The 22,372-nt window shown below is 38.1% G+C and overlaps 1 protein-coding gene across 1 annotated transcript; it reads right to left on the bottom strand.

Annotated features, from left to right (window-relative positions):
- Positions 1-6,373: 6,373 nt before the first annotated feature.
- On the bottom strand, positions 6,374-20,060 carry LOC140936829 (uncharacterized). Its single transcript, XM_073386328.1, has 14 exons — positions 19,965-20,060; positions 15,541-16,036; positions 15,127-15,235; positions 14,120-14,227; positions 13,659-13,722; positions 13,204-13,461; positions 12,480-12,672; positions 11,030-11,606; positions 10,461-10,553; positions 9,790-9,882; positions 9,298-9,471; positions 8,545-8,642; positions 7,674-7,798; positions 6,374-6,453 (listed from the first exon to the last, which is right to left on the bottom strand). The coding sequence occupies exons 2-14, from the start codon at positions 16,032-16,034 to the stop codon at positions 6,374-6,376; spliced, it is 2,466 nt and encodes an 821-aa protein (XP_073242429.1). The 5' UTR covers positions 16,035-16,036; positions 19,965-20,060.
- Positions 20,061-22,372: the final 2,312 nt, after the last annotated feature.

The following is a 22,372-nucleotide window of genomic DNA, read 5'->3' as shown; positions in this document are numbered from 1 at the left end:
GAAGATGTGGCGAAATTTTCATTTCGTGTTATAAAAAATCTTTACGCGCAAGCGTGCACCGCCCCTCTATTAAGCCCCCACGTTTTAAAAACTCCTCACCACCTTTGGCAGAAAAAAATGAGTAACTGGGCGCTTATTTGAGGAGATAAGGCATTGATAGCCCGTGAGAGCATTCAACAAGGGGTCTTCAGCAAAAACTATACGATCGGGATATACTTTAACAGACTCTTTTATTTCAAGTAAAAATTAAAGTAACATTACATATACAAATGTCCTTGCTTTTTCCCTTTTTTTGTATTATGATAAAGCCTTTAGTACTTCTGATACGTGTTAAGTTCATGCATGGCAAATCAGCAATTTCGTCTTAAAATAATCCATTAGTAAGCGTCCTTCCTTATCCTGACATCGTATGAAACGCACGGAGTAGAAAATTTAAAAAGCAGGAAATACAAACAATGGTCGCGTGCAAAAATGAGCAATATATTTTGCCCACAGACTAGGAACTACTATGAAAACTTGTACTATCGAAATGCAACCTTTTTTTTAGAAGAAAGACAAAAAGTTCTATGAATGAGTTTATTGTTGAATTGCATGGCTTTCCCCCCTTGTTTGTACTTCTGCTAAAATTATAATGGCAGTACTGGCCATGACACCCATGATAATGCTGATCCAAATTTTACTGAGTGTTGATGCGTAGTGATGCATTCAAGAAACCTTGGAGCAGTGTTGTTGAAACGAAGGACTGATCCGTAAGGCAGTTTGTAGGGCGACAGTTTTCATTGAAGGAAAATCCTCTACTAAGGCATATCATGTTCGTTGTGAACAAGGAGTAAGCACGTCTCATAATTAAAGAGGCTAGCATGTTCAGGCTCTCTGTCAGTCGGAAGATTTAAAATATAAGCGTCCCAGGTCAACCGCATAGCCCCGGACTATAGCCTCGTGACTTTCGTTCCGAGTTAGAAGGAAAAAGTACATCTAAATACAACTTCGTCAGTTTGTGATCTACGCATATTGGGTTAAAGCCAGAATTGTTGCTTGAATTGGCACCCTTCTAAATGATCATTCAGCCACAGTCGGCCCCTCATCCGAGTCTGCATCTAGCCGTGTTGTTCGGACCAGTTTGCGTCACTGCACTGAATTGGAAGGATTGCTGGAAAAATAAACAAAACATGTCTTTACTGAATGACGTAGATTTGATACTAATGAACTCGTTTTATGTCTGAGTTGGGTCATTGATTTTATTTACCGAAAAAATAGACAAACACAAAACATACACACACTCACAAAGAGAAAAACACAAAACACAGCTAAACACTTGAGGCTAAAAGAGGCCTCCTAAAATTATAGCAGTAACGAATCACTAAAATGATGTTCAGCTTTTGTTCAGCAGGTAAAGTTAAGGTGTTCCTCTGATGTCTACTGTGACTTACGGACTCGTCCAGGATTAAAAAAAATTATCAATTTCTTCTGTAGGATAACCAATTTGCGCCTAAATTTTATTGTACCTTTCATTGTCCTTTTACCTTGAAACGTTTAAAAAGTTAATCATACCTTCGTCGCAGCAAACACAGCGATTTTCAACTGCTAGCCTCTTGTTTCCATCCAGTGGCATTGTTACGCGACAGAAGATTCTTCTAATCATCTGGGTAAAGCGACAGACTTTTGCAAAAACGAGCCTGGAAGTTTCAAAAAGACTCTGAATACATCTTAAAACACTGTTGATAAATGACATTTTCTTGAATTGATTCTAGCCAATGCAACCTTATATATAATGCTGTATTAGCAAAGGACACGAAGTTTTAAGTGTTTTCGAGTTTTGACCGACGACTAGAAGTTTTAATGCTAGCTGTCACGCGTATACTTCTTGGTATATTTATTATTTCGATGACGTCAAGCTGACTCGTCAACTCTGTAACTCTCAGTTACAGAGTTCACTCAAGCGTTATGGTCGTAAATTAAGCTGCGGCCACACGGCTTATTATTGTGTGAACAAAGAAAAGTTATCCCTAAATTAAACTGAGTATCTGAGTGTATGATTATTCGTGACAAATAAAAATTAATTAAAACTGCGTGGCAAGTTCGTAAGTTTTGGCTAAACTGGTGTCTGTTTAAATGGAATTATTCAGGGGAAGATCATTTTATAAAACTTTACTATTTTGAATTGCCCTGCTCTTTCCCTCTGCATTATTTAATCCTCGGAGTCTTTCATTTCTTTTGAAAGAAACGGTAACTTTTCAGTAAGAAAAATAACAGGAAAATTTTACTGAAGCATCAGAAGCAGAAACAAACATATTCCCAGCCTGATGATGTAAATTAAACAACTATAACTATTGCATTTTCCCTCGTATTTATTTACTGAAAATGTCGTGCGGAAAACGCAGGAAATGGTAATTCTGAGCCCCTAAATTTGGAAAAAAATATGAACAAAAATTTTCGGGGGAGCATGCCCCCACACCCCCTAGTTTGCAGTACCTTTTGAGGTGTAATCTTTCTTTCCGTGTGTACACCTTCAAAACCTCACGCTACGCCCCTTTATTATTAGTTCTCCGCGTTCAAAATGTTTGAACAGTCGTTTCTGACTTTTGAATATAAAGGAGAAGATCTCGGTTGCACTTCAATTATTTCAATCGTCATTTACTGGCAGATTGAAGATATGGTGAAAGTGAAGTTTCAGTTCGTGTCATAAAAAATCTTAACGGGCGCACCACCCCGCGCCCCTCCATTAAGCCTTCTTTAAAAACTCCCTCACCCCTTTTGGCAGAAATTTCAATGAGCAACTGGGCGCTTATGTGAGGATCGAGATAAGGCATTATAGTCTGCGAGAGTACTGAACAAGGGGTCTTCAGCAAACACTACGATCAGGATATACTTAAACAGACTCTTTTATTTCATAAAATGTATTATGATAAACTGCCTTTCTGGAGTTTGAGTTCATGAGGCATGGCAAATCAGCAATTTCGTCTTACAATAATCCGTTATTAGGCGTCCTTCATTATCCTGACATCGTTTGAGACGCACAGGTAAAAAACTTAGAGAGCGGGAAATAAAAACAATGTCGCGTGCAAAAATGAGCAATATTTGTTCGCGACTAGGGACTACTATAAAAATTTGTACTATCGGAATGCAACTTTTTTTTTTTAAAAGAAAGACAAAAAGCTCATTGAATGATTTTATTGTTGAATTCGCCGCTCCCCCCCGCTCTTTGTTTGTACTTCTGCTACTTTTATAATGGAAGTACTGGCCATGAGACCCATGATGATACTGATCCAAAGCGTAGTGTTGATGCGTAGTGATGCATTCAAGAAACCTTGGAGCGGGGTTGTTGAAACCGAAGGACTGATCCGTAAGGGCAGTTTGTATGAGGTAAAATTCCTCCACTAAGGCTATGATGTTCATTGTGAACAAGAAGTAAGCACGTCTCAGAAAGAAGCTAGCATGTTCAGCCGAGGCTCTCTTTCAGTTGGAAGAATGAAAATAAAAGCGTCCCAGGCCAACCGTGATAGCCATTGCCCGGACTATAGCCGACCATAGCGAGTTAGAAAGAAAAAAATCACATCCAAACAAAATTTGGTTAGTTTGTGATGTAGGCATATTCTGGGAATTCAGGGGATAAAATCGAATACGGCCGGTGCTTGAATTGGCACTCTTCTAAAATGATCATTCAACCACGGTAAGCGCCACGTCTGCATCTAGTCGTGTTTTTCGGACCAGTTTGCGTCACTGCACTGAATTGGAAGGATTGCTGGAAAAACAAACAAAACATTTGTTCACTGAATGACGTAGATTTGACAGATGAACTCGTTTTATGCCAAGTTGGGTCGTTGATCTTAATTACCGAAAAAATAAGACAAACACAAAACACACACTCAAAGAAAAACACCCAAAACACTTAAGGCTAAAAGAGACCCCCTAAAATTATAGCAGTAACTAATCAGGAAAACTATGTTCAGCTTTTTCAGCAGGTAAAGTTAAGGTGCTCTGTTAATTCATGTCTACAGTGACTCATGGACTCGTCCAGGATTAAAAAAATTATCAATTTTTTTTTAGGATAATCAATTTGTGCGTTAATTTTGTACCTTTCATTACACAGTCCTTTTATCTTGAAACGTTTACTGAAATAGCTAATCATACCTTCGTCGCAGCAAACACAGTGACTTTCAACTGGTAGCCTCTTATTTTCATTCGCTGGCATAGTTAGGCGACAGATTATCGTCTGGGTAAAGCGACAAACGTTTGCGAAAACGAGCCTGGAAATTCCAAATAGACGATGGATACATCTTAAAACACTGTTGATAGATGACATTTTCTTGAATTGATTCTAGCCAATGCAACCTTATAATATTAGCAAAGGACACGAAGTTACAAGTGTTTTCGAGTTTTGCAGACAAAAATCGTCATTTATGATAGTCAGACTATCCGTGGGCCCGGTTAGTAGCATTCATTAAGTTCCTTTGACGTAGACTGAACGGGCGCCAATAGTAACAATTAAGAAGGGGGTAATAAGCTACCCTAGCTTTTTCTTATTACGCCCTGCAATTAAGTTAGTCACTCAAGCGCTATGGTAATATAAAGCCGCTTATATTATCGATAACCAAATTAAAAATGCGTGCTATGATCGAAAGCTTTGTCAAACTGGTGTCTGAATTACAGGAATATTTAATGTTAGTTTTATTAGTTGCATTTCTCTCTCCTTCTGCATTATTAATTAAATTCCCTGAGTCTTTGTTCATTTCTCAGGAAAGAAATGGTCACTTTCCCTTAAGAAGCATCAGAAACGCGACCGAACATATTCCCACCCTAATGACGCAGTTTAGCGTCAATTGATACTAAAATATAAACTGACCGTAACTACCGAACTTGCAAAACTAAACCTACTGCCTCCTTATTATTACGCACTGCACGCATGTTAATTTCACGTACAGAAATAGCGTATATCGCTGAGCCATTGACCCACCAGGAACTGAGCAATATCACCAAAGCTCCGTTTAACCTTTAGTTTAACAACACCTTCCGAGACCGACCCTAACTTGTTTGAATAATCGGTTGTTAAGACGTCGATTGGAAAAAGTCTTGCGCATAAAGTTAAGAAGGACAAGTTTGTTAACAAACTTGATTTTAACTCTGACAATCAGTTCCAACACTTAAGAGTCCAAAACAAAATAGCGTAGTTTGAAAGTTCAAGTCTTCAATTTTATCAGTGTATGTTTTTTGAAGTGTTCAGAAGGTTGCCATTTCAAGGTTTTTTTAATATTGTCTTTAATAGCTACGTGTGCTAACGACAAGTGTGTTGTATATGGAGTAATATCAGTGATCAAGTTTACTCAAGCGTTGTGGTCTTGTAGCGGTTGGCTGCAAACCTTCGAAATGGTTGGAAAAAATATCAATGATATACTCTTTTGTAGCGGAGTTAGAAGCAAAATGAAAAGGAAACCAAGAAGAATAAACCACAACACGGTATGAGCTGACCACATCGGCGTGACTGGTTTTCTTATAAATAAGCGCCGTGTTTAAAGGTAATTTTACACGGGACGATTCGCAACGACGATTTTTAGCGCAACACAGCGTTGCAATGTTGGAACAATGTTGGAACCATTCGAAACAATGTTGCAACGCTGTGTTGCGCTAAAAATCGTCGTTGCGAATCGTCTCGTGTAACATCACCTTAAGATATAACCGCAAGTTTGAAGTAAGCATTTGTAATATTCATTACGATGATAACGCAGAATGGAAACCTGTGTTTGGTGTACTGATCAGTGACTGATGTATATAAAATGCATAATATCAGTTTGAATATATAAAATGTTTAATCCTTCATTATAGTCTGAGTTGCCTTACTGTTTAAAGGCGCTCCAGTTAAAAAGCCGAAGAGGCCCCTTATATCAAGTAATGTCTCAGAAAAACCGAGAATTAAAAACAATAACAATGTACAAAGAAAAACAGAAACATGCGGAATGTTTTGTTGAACAACGAACTGATTATAGAGTAAGACTAGTTTAATTTTATAACCATGTAAAAATAGTGCATTTATTTTGGATCATAAATCAGTTTCAGTTTCTGACCGAGCTACTCTAATATTGCGCATAAAATAAATTAAATAATGCGATTGTTAATCACGGTCCCTTGATTTTCTTGCCATTCTCTAAATCAATTTTAACTATGGGAGGGTGAGGATATTATCTTTCTTTAGACGTATAAAACAAATCTGTTCCTTAAACTACTGGTATTAAATGATATTTTCTTCTTCCTCAAGTGATTTTTCATTTTAGAAATCATGTGATTGGCAATGTCTTTGACATGACTGTACATGGCTGTACATGGAACCAGTTCAGTGATCTCCATTTACGCCGTCAAGGGAGACATAGCTTGCCTTCTTTCAGGGGACTACAACTACGTCAAATGAAGTAGTACTTGCTTCAGAAACTTCATCCGCGGTATCTTGATTCGCTGAAAACCCTAGGAGAAAGGCCAGCATAGTATTAGTTGATTAGCTTTCAGCAAAAGCGTGCAGATGAACTAAAACACCAACAATGCAGCTCGGCCTTTGCTAAGAAACGCGTGGCTCAGGCTTTGTTTGACCCTGTGTAGAAGACAATACGGACTTTAAGGTCCAACGAAGGGACGGCAATGAGAGAACGTCGCTTAAAAAGTGAATCTGCGTTCTTTCAGTCGTAATCGCAATTATTCCTACCCACTTACTTTGTCAAATGTAGGCGAACCCTCCTGGTGTTGAAATTCTTGGGACCATATCCAAGTACAGAAAGAGAAATAAAATTTCGTCGTTGCTTGCCTACGTCCTCCTCGAAATTGGGCACTTTCACGTCGTAGTCGAGCAAAAACGGGCAAAGAAATGACAAAAAAGGGTGACGCACGTGCAAAGCTTTTGTTTTGCTTTTAAAGGCTATTGTTTTTTTTGACGTTGTCGTTGCCTTCCGCGTCGTTGGACTTTAAGTCCCCAATATGACAGTAGTTGGTTTCTTTTCTACCCTAAGCTATACTTGTGTGTGACGGTAAAGATATTGGCTTTCCATCCTGAGTGCCCTACTTGAGACCAGAGACCAGAGATCAAGAGAGCCGTGAGACCCTAAGACCCTACACGAGACCCAGTGTCCGCTTGAGACCTAGGGCTAAGCTCACACCCTACCGGATCACGTGCTGACATGAAAATTTATCCGCTGTAGTATGAGCAACAACGGTCCGATGCGGCACATTTCAGTCCTTGCTCCTGCTTATTCACCAAAGGGTGGCACAAAACCTATCCGATAAGTGACGCTCCGGCTTTCAAGATCGGCGTGGTGCATCTTTTCGATCCGTCACAGAAATGGCGCTGATCGAAACCACTGTTCTTACGTGTGAACAGAAACTTTATCCGGTCCGTATGATTTTCGTGGCAGCGCGAAAGTTATCCGGTATAGTGTATAGTAAATCTGCAATCGAGACTATAAGCATCCCCGTCACTTTCGCTCCACACTCATGCCCCCAAACGGGCAGCCCATTGAGGAGCGACGGGGGGAGGGCGGAAGGGGGCGTCGTTGACACTCCAGACTATTTCACTGTTTCATATGGGGAGTCGACAAGTGCCACATCAGTTACAAATCACTCAAGCCATTTAAACCTTAAAGTGTTCGGTCTAGTATTTTTTTGTAAGAATAAAAATGGTTTCAAAATACACCAACCTTCTTTGGAACAACATAATGACGAGGACTGTAAAACCAAAACCATTAGCGAACCAGCGAGAGCGAGTATAGCAGGAACGATGGAAAATACATGACGCACGTAATCACTCGCACTGGAGACAGAGCTGCAAGCATTAAGAAATAAATTTTTAAAAAATTAACACATGAAAAAATGGGCCGTTTTTCCTCACAAGATAAACACATGACAATACTGATTTAGGAATGGTTAATTTCTTACGGCATGATTTATGATACCGTCGAACCTTCCCTATCGACCCCCTTATTTTCTCCCGGCGAGCAAAAAAGCCATACACTGACTCTTGTTTAAAACCTCTCTACGACGGCACCTCTTTACAACGGCCAAGGTAGCCGTTGTAAAGAGGTTCAACTGTAGTCTTGCACGGACAATCTCCTTGTTTTGTTACCACTTTGACTATTATTCCTTGACATAAAGTTCATCATTAATGGAAGGCCCACCAAGCGAAACTTTAAGTATAACAATATAAATCTAATATCACTCAGTTGCTTTTTAATTCTCCTATGTAACAAAGTTTTCCCAAAACCATTTAGCGTATTTTATGGTGAAAGCGTTACCAGTGGGTCTCTCTAGGTCCAGCAAATTCAAAACGCGCCTTTTTTGAAAGCAGATTTTGAAGGTAACTTCAAAAAGTTACGTACAGTTCTCTACGTAGACCGACCGCATTCGAGCGCGCGCGAAACGGCTCCTGATGCATACTTGTAGTATAAATATTCTTCTGGCTTTCGTGAATATTAACCAGCGGGGCGAAGGGTTGAAATAGCTCTATCCATAGAGGCTGACTGTGCTAATAAACAAAGGCCTTGTATATTAATTGATCAATATTTACCATACCCGTCTTCTGGATAAAATTCTTGGATAGTCATGAACAATGCCCCGCTAGACAGTCTTCCTATAAAAACGACAATGGCGAATACCGATCCACTGGTTTCCTGCAAATGAAATATAAAGTAATCAATAGTAAAATAACAATGCTTCGTGAATTCTAGGAATATGTGAAAATTCTTTTTTTTTTCGTTTATTTTTTTTTTTTCATTTTACCTTAAGTTTTAATGTTGTAGAACGTTTTCATATTCTGCAGCTTTTCAAATATCGTGATTTTTAAAGTACTCAGTTTTTAATTTTTCGTTTCCTTGTATATCATGACTTATCTCTTCTCTTAAACGCTGAAGTAAAAGTTGGATTCCCAACAAATTTCTTTGATAAAATATGATGCAGATAAAAAGCGTTGTCAGTTTGATCTCAAGCAAAAATGGCCATTAACTAAACACATAACATATCATAAGCAGGTTGAGCATGATTGTCTGGATGAACTCTGATGTATTCCTGAACAGGACTTTTGTTGACAGTGACTGACGTTTCGACAACCTGTGCGCTAGCCATCTGTGCAATTGTCAAGATGGCTGCTGTGATTACTGCACGGGTTGTCGAAACAGTCACTGTCAAAAACATTCCTTTCAGGACTACGGTCATCCGGACGATCATGTTCAACTTACTTATGAAATTAATGACTCCTGGGTTCAAACCTTTTACAACGCAAATCATATTCAGTAGATTTTCTTGTAAAGCTTGTATGGGAAGTCATACCTTATCATCTCCGATGACTTCTGTACATAAAGTTAAAGCTATGACGTACATGATAGACATGCCGCAGCCTATCAAAATAACGGGCGCATATGTGGCTTCTTTCAGATCCGGGGTTTGGAAATAACAGTAAACTGATGGACCAATCACTGAGAGGGATGCAATTAGATACGTCCACTATAAAGGAAAAACAATGAAAAATAATGAAGGATAAATTTAAGGCAATCATGCTGCATTTTTGGATTGACCTTAAAACGGGGTAATTACTTAGTAAAGTTTTCTCTTTTTTTCTGAGTTCCTCCGTCATTAAACGATACGGGATTTTTTGTGACCTTTTCCAACTTAATTTAAATTATTTCTTCGTTTTTGAATGCTGGACATCAACTGATCTGTAAAAGTATTATTAAAGGTAATAAAGGAAATTTAATTTTATAGTTCGAGAAGAAAAGTTTAACAAAGGATAAAGCCGATTGATCACTTATTTTTCTGCTTTACCTTGCTTCCCAGTTTGGTGTTAAGTTTGTCTGAAATAGTGCTTCCAACAGCTGCACTGACAAGAAGGACAAGGGGAAAGTAGGCAATGGATTGCTGGAAATAAAGAGCAAACGCAGAAAAAGCTGATTAAAATACAATTTAAAATTATAGGGAGATAAACAATGGATTACTGCAAAAAGAATAAAGACAGAAAAAAGGCTGACTAAATAAAAGAAATATAATTTGAAAATAATGTTATCAGCTGTAAAAATAATTTTATCACACGGTCATTTGTTTGCAAGTCAAGTGGTTCGTCCCAGATACGTCATCGACATGCTTTACGAAAATTGCCATAGCCAGGCAAGGATCTCAGGATCCCTGCCCGGCTAAAAAAGTCTCATTAAATTTAATTGAAAAAATGATATCATCAAGTAGCAATTAGTGAGTGAACTATAAGCCTCAGTTTGTACGGTTACAATTGTGGTCTGCTTGCTGCCTGATAACAGTCTTGGTTTTTTTCTTCTTAAAGGTAATTATCTTCAGCAAGGAGCCCATCATTTTAATACGCGACAAATTCGTTTCCGGTCCAGTCACATCAAGATAAACCAAGGAAATACAGGACCGTAAAGGCCTGGAAAACGTTCCCACAAAGACAAGAGGAGGTTCAACAATGAATTTTTGAATTACTTTACCTTTCCAAAGCCCAGTCTTTCTGTCAAGTACAAAGGCAAATATGCATAAACTGCATCCTGCACAAGGCGAGAACACGTGACGACAATAGCGACCTGTCAATGAATTGATATCAAAGTCTCATTCAGTTATTTACCCAGAACAACTAGGAATACTCCGCGTATAGCAACTTCGCCTTTCCTTTCTAAGGCCAGAATATACAGAAAAAAAAGCAAAATAAAATTCCTAAACAACGTCTCCTACTGGGATTTGAACAACATATGATGTAAATAGGCATGGACTATATGACCTGAAACAGCTGTTTCTGCGTTGTTGATGGTCGCGATTGTGCGGAGCATGCGTAGTGGGCGTCAAACGTAAGGTCTGAGAACTAGAGTGAAAATGGGGAGTTAAAGAGGGTACTGACTGGAATGGATACCTAAAAATCAGGTTAGACATTCAAATTTATTACATGGGCACATTTTTGAGAAAAATGGTAGATGACAACTTCTAGTGATTTTGATCGGTACCCATTCTGGTCACAGATCCGTTCGGAAATGCTAAAATAGAATTGTTTGTTTTGTTAGATTACCTTGTAAACGCGAGGATTCTTTAACCAGTCTTTTATAGTCTTTTGTTTTCTTTTCGTGGAACTCGTAGCTGGCGTTGGTTTATCAGTTATATCGTTGGAACCATCCTCTGCTGTCTCCTTCTCAGATCCGTGCTCGTCGTCAACAAAAACTACTTTCTTCTCACTTTCTGTCTTCGCTAATGACACAACTCCCATTTCAGGAAATTCAAGCACTTGGTCACAACCTTTAATGGAGTAATTTTCCTTGTACACAGGGTCAGGAATTGTATCTGACTGCGCAATCGTTTTCATTTCTTCATTAAAATGGTCGGAAATTATCTCGGACCTATTAAGAGCGTCAGTGGCTTCTTTCTCGGATGCCACTCCCCTCTCAATTCCGTAGGTTTGATCGTCTTGGTATCCAGAGTTGTATATTCCATGCGTATTAAAACCTCCATAAAACATCGAAATGCCTTTTTTCCGCCGTCGTTCCTTCTTTGTGGTAGCTCCATGTAACTCATCATTTCCTGAAACTTCCGAGTCAGCTTCGTGTTCTTCCATTATTTCCGTTTCCCCGGTTTCACTGCTGTCGAGTTGGCTGCAAAATTAAACCGGCAAAAAAAGACGGACTATAATGTGCTGTTTTAGGCTGGCTGAGATGGGGAGATGGGCCTATTTTCCCGCTAAACCTCCCCAGCTTTTTGCCAGAAGGGATAAAAAGGTTTTCGTCATACAATAAGTCGTTTATCATACTGATATTGATTAAGCCGAATATGATGAGTATATCATGAAAATCATATATAGGAACTGCGGAGTGAAAGAAGATCATCGCAGTTAGATCTAAGCCAACAGACGTCGAACTTTTCATGAGATGAACCAAACTCTAATTTGGGTCGATCTAAATTAAGTTACGATCGTCTGTTGGGTCAAACGTCGAACTTAGGACGCATCGAACCAATCAACTGAATTAGACCAAAATAGGAATTTTAATATTAAATTCTCTCCCGAACGATGTTAAATATATATTGGTGTTCAATTTTATCCTTGGTTACAGTCTATTTCCCTTTGTTTTCGGGTATAATAATGTATGATAATGAGTTTAAAACAAAGGGAAGTAAAATTTAAACCAAGGATAAAATTGAACCACAACATAGACATTATCAGACAATTTTTAATTTATTACTTTGGTTCGTCGCATGAGAAGATCGACGATTGTCTCGGAGACCATCTTCAGACGTTCTATCCGTCTGAAGCAGACGGCCGCGTGGTGGACGATCCAAACTCGTTCAGACGAACTTAACTGAGCCAGATGTCGAATTTTTCATGAACTTAACTCACTGATGAAAAGTTCGACATTCACGTTTTACGGTGAGATATGCACTCTTTCCATTGGCTGCATTTATATGTTACAGCGTCACCGCTCTGAGCGTCACTGTACTACTAACAGTGAAAAGTGTTTTCTTAAGCTTACCTGTCGCTGAAATTATCAGTTTCAAAACTTTCCGTGCTTGAATTGTCGAGTTCAGTGTGTCCTCCGTTTGTGGAAACTACAGACTCTTGGAGTTGGCTTTCATCTTGTGTCTTATGAATGAGCCCGTTTATCACACGTAAGACGAGACTCTGTTTTCGATCGCTGTCGAGCCTTTTCACATGTTCAATCAGGTCTTTAAAAAGAATGAAAACAACATAAATTACAAAATTTAATTTCTCTTGTAGCATTTTAGACCATTGAGCATCTCGAAAATGAATTGAGTCCGACTAATAAAGTTCGACGTCTGAATCAACCGTCGAACTTGTATTACGATTTGGGTCGACCTAAATAGATAGGTATTAAGTTCAGTACATGAAAAGATCGACGTTTGAACTGGGTTAAAGTCTCGTTTTCAAAGTGAGAGTTTTTAGAACTAGGAAATGGCCTATTTTATAGTTGTGCATGTTAGGTGAACTAGTGCATGTTTTCTGATTACCTCACATTGTAGGCTTGTGGCCGCGTGCAGCATTTGTTGCAAGAAATCTGACTGTTGTATGCCCGTACGTAGGGATGCGCCCCCGTCCCCCTCCAGCAGCTCCCCTCAAAACCCTTTACTCAGATATTTTGCTACATAGATCTCACTACCTTTGTTAATTTGTAAGTATGAAAATGTGTGTGATCAGGGGACCAGATAAATCAGAAAAGAAAGAATGATTCAACTTACCACTTCCAGGTTTTACAATTGGTTTTTCATCTTTGACTTCAGAAACGTGAGGCTCTTCTTCTGTCGAACTGTCAGGAGTATTAAACGCAAAGAGAGCTTGGGTAAATCGTTGAAGCAAACTCGTCTTTCTCATTATCTCATCTTCGAGATCTCTTACTTCACCCGTGGCTTTTTCGATGTCGTCTTCTTCACTTCTCATCGAAGACATAAGAATGTCAACAAACGAAAGAGCTATGGCAGAAGTTTTCCTCCTGACATCTTTCGGTAGAAAAGAAAAAATAAACAGAAAGGGTTAAAACATTAAAACAAGCTACGAACAAGTTTTGACTGTTTACTTCTTAAACGACTGAATATATTTTAAAACAAGATTAAACAATACTAAATGTTGAAACAATGATTTACTTGTGTTGAGCACCTATCGTATCACCTCGAAAAGAATAATAGACTAAACCCACCTTCAGCAGTTTCGAAAACAGCCGAATAAATAGTCTTGCCAGCCTCGAATAGTCCACCGACGCCCTAGACATGGATAAAATCGGGTTAATTTTGTTGCGGTTAAGGATGCTAAATATCCATTTATTCCGACTGAACCTCAATGTCCGTTTTAAGTTTCTAACGAGCGAGGTCGTTTTTAACTTCGATCCGCTCAGAGATGCATTAAAGGGCATTTACACTGTACCTTTTTAGACTCTTTCGAACGTAGAGTTTATAGATTAAAAAATATATTGTTGGCTTGAAACGACTTCTTTAAGCGAGTTACAACACAAAATTGAAAATACTTTTGTAAGCACAAAGGAGTAATCGAGCGCTGCCTGAAGAAATTGCTTATATTAGAATGTTTCGACGTCAGGCTTAATTGTTAGACCTCCAGACACAGAATAACTAACTAGGGTTAAATTCCAGTGTTTTGACTTACTGCAGGATCCATAAGTGAACTTAGTGGGCGTAAAGCCGCTTCCTTTGTGCCAATGTAGAAAATAATTTGAAAGAAAACTCCAGTGCCTGTAGTAATCCCAGCGAGATGCTGTGCGTGTGGAGAAAAAAAAAATGTTTGAGAAAATTAATCTTAAAGAAAAAGCTCTGTTTTGTTTGGGACGTTTATGAGTTCTAGTTGATTGTGACTCATTCTTTGCTAAATCTAAAAGAAATTATACCGCTTGAGTAAATTGGTTAAAATATCATTTACCTCTGAAGATCAGATGCAACCCTGCCCTCAATACAAACAAATTGATCCCTGTCCAAAGGATAACGTGGGTGTGGCTTGGCATATAACAGAATATAATAAGTAGTCTTACGTGAAATAAAGAGCATCAACCATCACGTCACCTTAAGATCAAACGTATGTTTATGTACTGTTTAAAAAACGAGCAGGTCGGAGTGCGTTATCAGGTTTAATTTAAAAACTGGGGGCGAAGCCGAGAGTTTTCAAACCTGATAATACATGACTACCAGTTTTTTGAACGGCTTCAAAATCTCTGAGATACAGATCAACTCATTCTTGCACTAATATTTAGATTTAGGGTAGTTTTAGTCTAAAATATTGAACGTAAAGTTTAGCCGTGTCTTTATCAGATATAAAGACAGTTATTTTTGTTTATGAATTATTAATGAGTTTTTAAAATTTTAGGGAAACTTAATAATAGCATAAAAGAGCTCATAGACAATTTTTATCCATTTGCTGACCCGCGCGGGAGGCTGGGAGATTTTGGCTATATCCGGAGGTCCTAATTAGTTTGCGGAATTAAGCATTTAAAATTATATAATTTTTATACCCCCCGTCTTTGTAGCCTGCGAGCAAGCTCTCCGGGGCGCTCTCTTTGCTGTTAGCCTTACGGTGATTGTCACTCGTATGTAATTGCCCCCTTCGTCACTTGATTCGAAGATTTATTTCTCAGGAATACAAAGTTTCACTTTGGTACTTACCGCAAACTGTGTGACATTTTCAGGTCCCAAATGTTCAGCACCATCCTGGCCAAGAAGTCCCCAAGCGACTACATATACATACAAGCCACTCAAGAAACTGAAGACCGTCCTATGTCAAAAGACCAAAGTTGAATAATTCTTCGTCTGGTTAATTTAAGCCCTGGTTTGTTTATTTGTTTAGTTTAATTTTCTCTTCTTAGTTGTAATTGAAATGTATAACCCTGGAACATCTAGGTTTGTTGCACATATACCGTCATATGACACGAGGATATATTTTTTTTTCGCTCTCTGACTTCGCGCCAAACATTATCAGAAAGTCTAAAACTGAATCCACCTTCCCGAATTTTTATTACTGTGTCTAAAAAGGGCCATACTAGTAATGGTAACCAGTAATGATTGTTACCTCTGTTTTACCTTATAGCGTTCAGGGCCGTTCCTTCTTGTATTGTGTCAGCCGCACTATATGTGATAGACAAATGGTTGATCTCTACTATGTTATATGACATGCATACAACAACCACTATACAGATATAGTAAACAGCTGGTAACCAACTGATGTCCGGGAAATCTGTGCACACCAGACAACGATTGAACAGAAGAGGGGTCCCACAAGCCATCATAATCGTTCCTACTAAGTGCCATGACTTTCTGCGCCCTATCTTCTTGGACACCACTGGAATCTGAACACTGTCTCCCAAGTAGCCTGTTACTGGAGAAAGAATGGCGTCTGATACTTGGCCAATAAGCAAAGCCAATCCAGCTTGTGAAGCAGGCAAACGAATCACTTGCATAAAGAATATTATTGTAAAGGAGATAAACATCTGGCGGAATATCTCATTGAGCACACTTCCAACCCCACACGAAAAGCGCTGCTTGATGTTTAACTTCCGCTTTTGCTTTCTCTCCATTGCTGTTAGAAAAGAACAGACATAAAATATAGCAAAAACGTTTAATTAGTGCCTATTTCGCTTTTTAGTGAAACCGATAACGCGCAGTCTTAAATTCTTTACGTGGAAACCAGCTAGCATACTACCTTTGAAACTATACCAAGTTTGGATAAAAAGAGACAAAAGCATGTCTTTGTTCATAAAACTTTTCTGTTTTTTGTTCAGGGAAATGTCGTTTGTTTTTCACGACAATAAACGATTAATTTTGTACTTCTTGCCATTGAAAATGTCAATATTTTGTGGCCACTGATTTACTTACTTCCTCCTCAAAACAACGCAAAAGGATTCGTTAAAAGTAAATTGGCAATGGTTTTTTTGTGGTGTATTTTAAACGACGGCTCGCTACCAACATCCCTTAGGCAATAGATAATGGAGAGATTTTGAACCACGCTTAATGGGCAGATAGAAACTGCTAAGATCATTTCTTATGAATAAAACTGGCGTGAATCCTCTGATTTCCGTGTTGTTATAACGAACAGTAAACGACAGCTAAAGAGAAAACTTGGTCACGTCGTACAAATTCACGTGAACTTGACTCAAATCTCTCTGATGAGTATGGATAACAAAACATAATCGTTATCATTAGAAGCCTGTGTGAAAGCTTCGATTATTACAGTCAAGCCATCTCTGCATTCCTGCATGTTTAATGAGCAGTGAATATTTTTTTTTTTAACAGTTTTTATTGAATTAAAGACAAGTTTTACAATTTTACTTAAGAATAAACATTAAGTACAATTCTACTCAAAGAGGAAAAAGGATAACAACAACGAAAAATGTATGTATGTATTACAACAACGACGATATTAATAAAGATGCCTGCTAATTTTAACGAACCTATGGGTATCAACTACTACAAAGTGCATTAGTTAGCTTCTCCCACTTTTGAAAATGAAAAAGAAGTTTATTTTTTTCCCTGGCGATATGGAGCTCAATATTGAAGACACGTCTTGCCCTAGCAATAAAACCTCTAATTGAAGGTACGCTATTATGACATTTCCTACAGTAGATATAATATTTAGCTAATAACAAAATATGATTAATTAGAATATAGTCTTCTACAATATCAAATTTTCCAAATATCACATCAGACTCATTAATTGTCTCAACATGAACATAATTATCTCTTAGCCAGGACAAGACATGCTTCCAAAACTCAGAAGATATCCTGCAGGAGAAGAGTAAATGCTCGACGGATTCCGCTGCTTCTTGACAGAAAGTGCAGTTTGGCGATTCCACCACACCAATTAAATTAAGTTTCACGTTTGTAAAGATTATACAATTTAAAATTTTGTAATGAAATTCCCTTATCTTTGTGTCCAAAGTGCAATGAAAGGCCAAAGTGTAAGCCTTTTCCCAATCAATATCTACATTTGCGCAATTGTTTGACAATTTCTGTTTTGCGGTGGGCGCAATTTGCTTTTGCTGCAGAAAGATTTGATAGATCTGTTTAGGAGAGATATCAAGGATTGGCACTACATTACCACTTGGCAACTTAATAGTTGGGATAATCGGTATGGGATTGGCTGATATGACGTTTGTAGGTACTTTAATAAGTGAGCGCCATTCTGCGGGAATCGAATTGATAATACTCGTAAGAAAAAATCGTTGTTCAGGGTTTGTAAGTGAAGAGAAGTCGCACAAGAAGGAGTTGTGCGCAGAAATTAAATCCTTAATCTTCACGAAGCCTAAATTTACTATATCACTTCTGTACATCGATTTTTTGTCATAACAAAGAAATTTGTTGTTCCAGATAATTTCGTTAATGATTTCCTCGTAACAACTTGGAGTCTTCCCATTAACCTCCGACCACGCATCGAAGCATTCCTTATAATATGCTGGTAGACTGATTTTCAATTTAGAAGTTTGAAAGTTGCAATGCAATACAAAACGTCCTCCGACTGGTAACAGAAGTTTGTCTAGGATTACTTTCCAAGGACTTGAGTAATCCTCCAATAATTTCTTTAAACATGTTATTCGTTTAGCGCAAATCATAGATTGAATGTCCAACATTTTGAGTCCACCCATTTCTATATCAGATATCAATGCAAGACGCTTCACTTTGTCCTTCCCATTCCAAATAAAGTTGTAGAGAACTGAGTTTGCCTCTTTAATTAGTTCTTTAATGAGCAGTGAATTCACAAATGAGGTAGTTACTATATGAAATTTCTACCAGCTCAGTGTCCTTGAATTTGACGAAAGTGTCTTCGAAGCAATTTTATCCATTCAAAAATCTTTCAATCTGATGGAATACAGAGAGCTTATTGTAAAAAAATCACTGTTCGGCATGTATGCAGTAAATAAATGCAGTTTTGAATTTGATACTTATTGGGGCAACGACTAGCCTCCCACGCAGGCGTTTTTCATCCCTCCCCTCCTTGGGGAGGGATGAAAAACGTGCTTCCCTAAAAACGCCAGCGTGGGAGGCTAGGCACCGACTAACAGATTCATTAACGGAATATTGGTGGGTACGCATGACCTAGCTTGACTATGATGAAAACGTGGGTTACAAAGGGACAAGACTGCAATTAATTTGTATTAACTAAAAATATAGTTTTTCAACGAAACCCAGTCTAAACTGAAGGTTATAGCTAAACACTTAAGGTCGGTTATTTAAACGAAGTCTAACGTTTAGGAAATCTCTGGACGTCCAGATCTCTTCCTTAGTGGGTTATAGACAAAAGCTTTTCTAGTCTAAGCTGTATGCTTTCATGAAATTGTTCACGATAGATGGTGCTTACATTAAAGCGTTCGGCAAACTGAAAATGGCTTAGAACGCGGTTTTGTTAAACACTAGGTAAACTTCGTTTAAATAACCGCGTGGCCCTTCAAGACAATCAAAAAACGTGTTTTTTTTTTAAGACACCTTCAAGTCGTGGAGAGGTCGAACTGTTATGACAAAGGCAGGTCATTTTATGAAGGATAGGAAGTGCTAAATGAACTTTTCACGTGTTTCACGTGACTTTTTTTTCATTAGTAATCGCCGTCGAAACGCCTTTGGTTAACCAATTAACTTACCCTTACAGGCCCCAAATTTATGGCACTTTCACCTTGTAAAACACATTACGACATATTAGTTAAAAAAAATTCAAAGTTTTTTGGGAAACTATTGGCTTTTATCTGAATAACATAGCCGTAAAGAAGTTTTTTATTGCTGTCTCCTTTGATTCGTGCTCCGTGGAAGTGGTTCGGCTAAGTGGAGTCTAATTCGCTGGGGAAAAATGGCTTTCAACGTAGCGCTCATTTTAATTTGTGAACATTGATTTAATTTACAAAGTTGTTTTAAAATTAACTTTACAGTGACTTATATTTAAATCATCTTTCCTTTGATAGCATATTTCGCGCTTATTAAACATAAGCATGAGCATGAAAGAATGTCGCTTTATTGCATATTAATTAAAGTCAGACTGTTGTGTCCTTATGGCCCTATGAAACGTAAATACAACAATTCATTACTAAAATACTAAAATAATCAAATACTAAAGTACTAAGATAATAAATAATTGATATATCAAGTTTTTTTTTTTTTAAAAAGCTAAAAATGCCGTCAATTTTAAAGCATTAGCATAAGTCTCCTGCTTGTTCTTGTTAGTGCTCAGGGCAAATAAATGTGCTTGCTGACTGCATTATGAACTCGAAATTCTTCTTTTTAAGAATGAAAACGCCCCACAAGCTGTTGAAGTAAGCTGTTAGTGATTTGTGAGGATTCAAATGGTGTTAGAGAGTACTGATAATCACACCTCGCGTCAAATATCTTTGAGGGGGGTATTAGTTAAGTCCAGTATTTCTACCCACTCTGATCTTTAAGGAATAATAATATTGCAAACTTAGCATTTTGTGTTGGTCATTTAAACAAGAAATATTCATAGCCAAAAAAATGGCTACCTGACTCACCTTTGAGAAGTCTTGAGAGGCCTGTTTTTCAACGAAACCCGAGTCTAAACCGAAAGTTATAGCTAACACTTTAGGTCGCTTATTTAAACGAAGTCTAACGTAGACCGCAGTTTAGGATATCCCTGGACGTCCAGATCTCTTCCTTAGTGGGTTATTTTAAGAAGACAAACGCTTTTCTAGTCTAAGCCGTATACTTTTATGAAATTGTTCACGATAGATGGTGCTTACATTAAGCGTTCGGCAAACTGAGAATGGCTTAGAACGCGGTTTTGTTAGACACTGCCTAAACTTCGTTTAAATAACTGAGTGGCCCTTTGAATTTTAACCCTCTGAAGCCAATCAGAAAACGTCTTTATTTATAGACACATCTTCAAGTGGTGGAAAGGTCGAACTGTGATGACAAAGGCAGGTCATTTTATGAAAAGATAGGAAGTGCTAAATGAAATTTTCACGTGTTTCACGTGACTTTTTTTGTTCTTTAGTAATCGCGGTCGAAAGGCCTTTGGTTAACCAATTAGCCTACCCTTACAGGCCCCAAAGCCTCAGAAAAAAAATCGGGAGAAGAGACGTTTCTTCTCCCGATTTTTTTCTGAGGGAGGGGGGACGTCTGTACACAGGCTATAGTAATCGTGGTCGAAAGGCCTTTGGTTAACGGCAATTAATTTACCCTCACAGGTCCCAAAGCTTCGTTTCCAGTGAAAAGGATAGTGATGTAAGCGGCTTAAACAGTCTATCATCTGATTTGAACTCGCGTGGAATTTTTTTTGTTACTCAATGTCATGCTTTTGAGGCCGTATAGCTGAATGAACACTTCACTGAGGCTCGGAAGCCTCTATTGATCATGCATCCCGTGTTGACGTCAGACAAAGAAGTGAGAGTGGGAGGTTGGTCAATCATACTAGGCCGGCTAATCGAGTTTACCGCGGCCCTTCTCAATTAAGGCTGGTCTCGCTTGTAATAAAGTTAACATTCAACAGACATCTGCATGGTACTCGTTTTAAAACTGCCAGCTGAACGTCTAAGAAATGACAGCTACACACGAGGCTAAAGACATAGGAAATTGACTGATTTTTAAAGAGACAAACGTTTAAGGGGGAGGTGGACATTAATAAACAGAAATTCCAACGTTTACATGCTCCTCATATTTGTTAATATATATATTTTTTAAAAGTTTTGAACATAATTTTTAAGGTAATTCATATAATCAAACAGTCATAACTCAGCAATAAATCAGTTTCTTCAGGTAAACTATGAAAACCGACTGGCTCACACTGCTGGTAGGTTAGTCTTTTGAATAAAGTCGAAACGAGAACGCTTTTTTGCGTTTTTTTAATTCTTATTTTCAATTTTTATTTATAGACTTTATTTTGTCTTTTGTGTGGTCTCATGAAAGACATGCATGGTGCTTGAATTTGGAGTCAAAGGTTGGTTAACTTTACTTTAATCTAACTGTTTTCTCATACATATGAGATGGTAAAAGACATCCTTTTCTAATTTCCCAGCGTATTACTAGTTACTTAAGCTTTTAAAAAGAGATTAAGATTAAGATTTGTGTTATTTCTGACGTGTTTTTTTTAATTATCAATAGACTATTTGTACGAACTAGGAGGTCACTTTTACTACTATCAGAATTCTTCACTGAGGGTTCGCTTTCTCGTGCAAATTAGGGCTTTTCTCATTCAAACCTAATGGCTGGGATTACCAAATTTTGATATGAAAGGAAAATCGATAAGGATTCTGGTAGTAGCAGTAACATGACGACATCGTGCAAATGGCCTATTATAAATCAACATCAACGTTGAGTATCAATCGTGGTTTAGTTTAGTCCGCAATCATTCGTCGCGTTTTACACGTCCCTCTCTTGAGATTAATCAACATTCCAGGAGTTTATTCTTGCAGATGCAATTATAGTTTCGGAAATGTATTTGTCTCAATTTGAAGTCAAGGTCTGGTGGAAGTTAGTGGACGTTCTGCAAGAGTAATTGCAGATCACGTTTTCTTAGTATAAAATCTTCTGATGTGAGCACCAGACAGTCACTTTGTGTGTTTAATTTCCCTACAGAGCTATTGAGAAACCATCATTTCGCAATCCATGCAGTTACGGTTGGCAGTACAAAGAATAGTAATATTATTAATAAGAGGCTTTAACAGTCTATGATCTGATTTGAACTCACGTGGAATTTTTGTTTGTTACTCAGCGGTCGTGCTTTTGAGGCTGTGACCAGTACGTTGAATGAATACGTGACTGAGGCTCGGAAGCCTCTATTGATCATGCATCCCGGGTTGACGTCAGACAAAGAATGCCGTGAGCACCAAAATATCAAGGACACCCAACGTCAATTTTCGGAAAATACCTGTTCGGAAGACGATTTGAGATCTAGAATTTTCGGAACATTTGTTGTAAAATT

The sequence above is a fragment of the Porites lutea genome, chromosome 5 (assembly GCF_958299795.1).
Source record: "Porites lutea chromosome 5, jaPorLute2.1, whole genome shotgun sequence".
Lineage (NCBI taxonomy): Eukaryota > Metazoa > Cnidaria > Anthozoa > Scleractinia > Poritidae > Porites > Porites lutea.
This window is presented reverse-complemented; position numbering and strand designations above follow the sequence as displayed.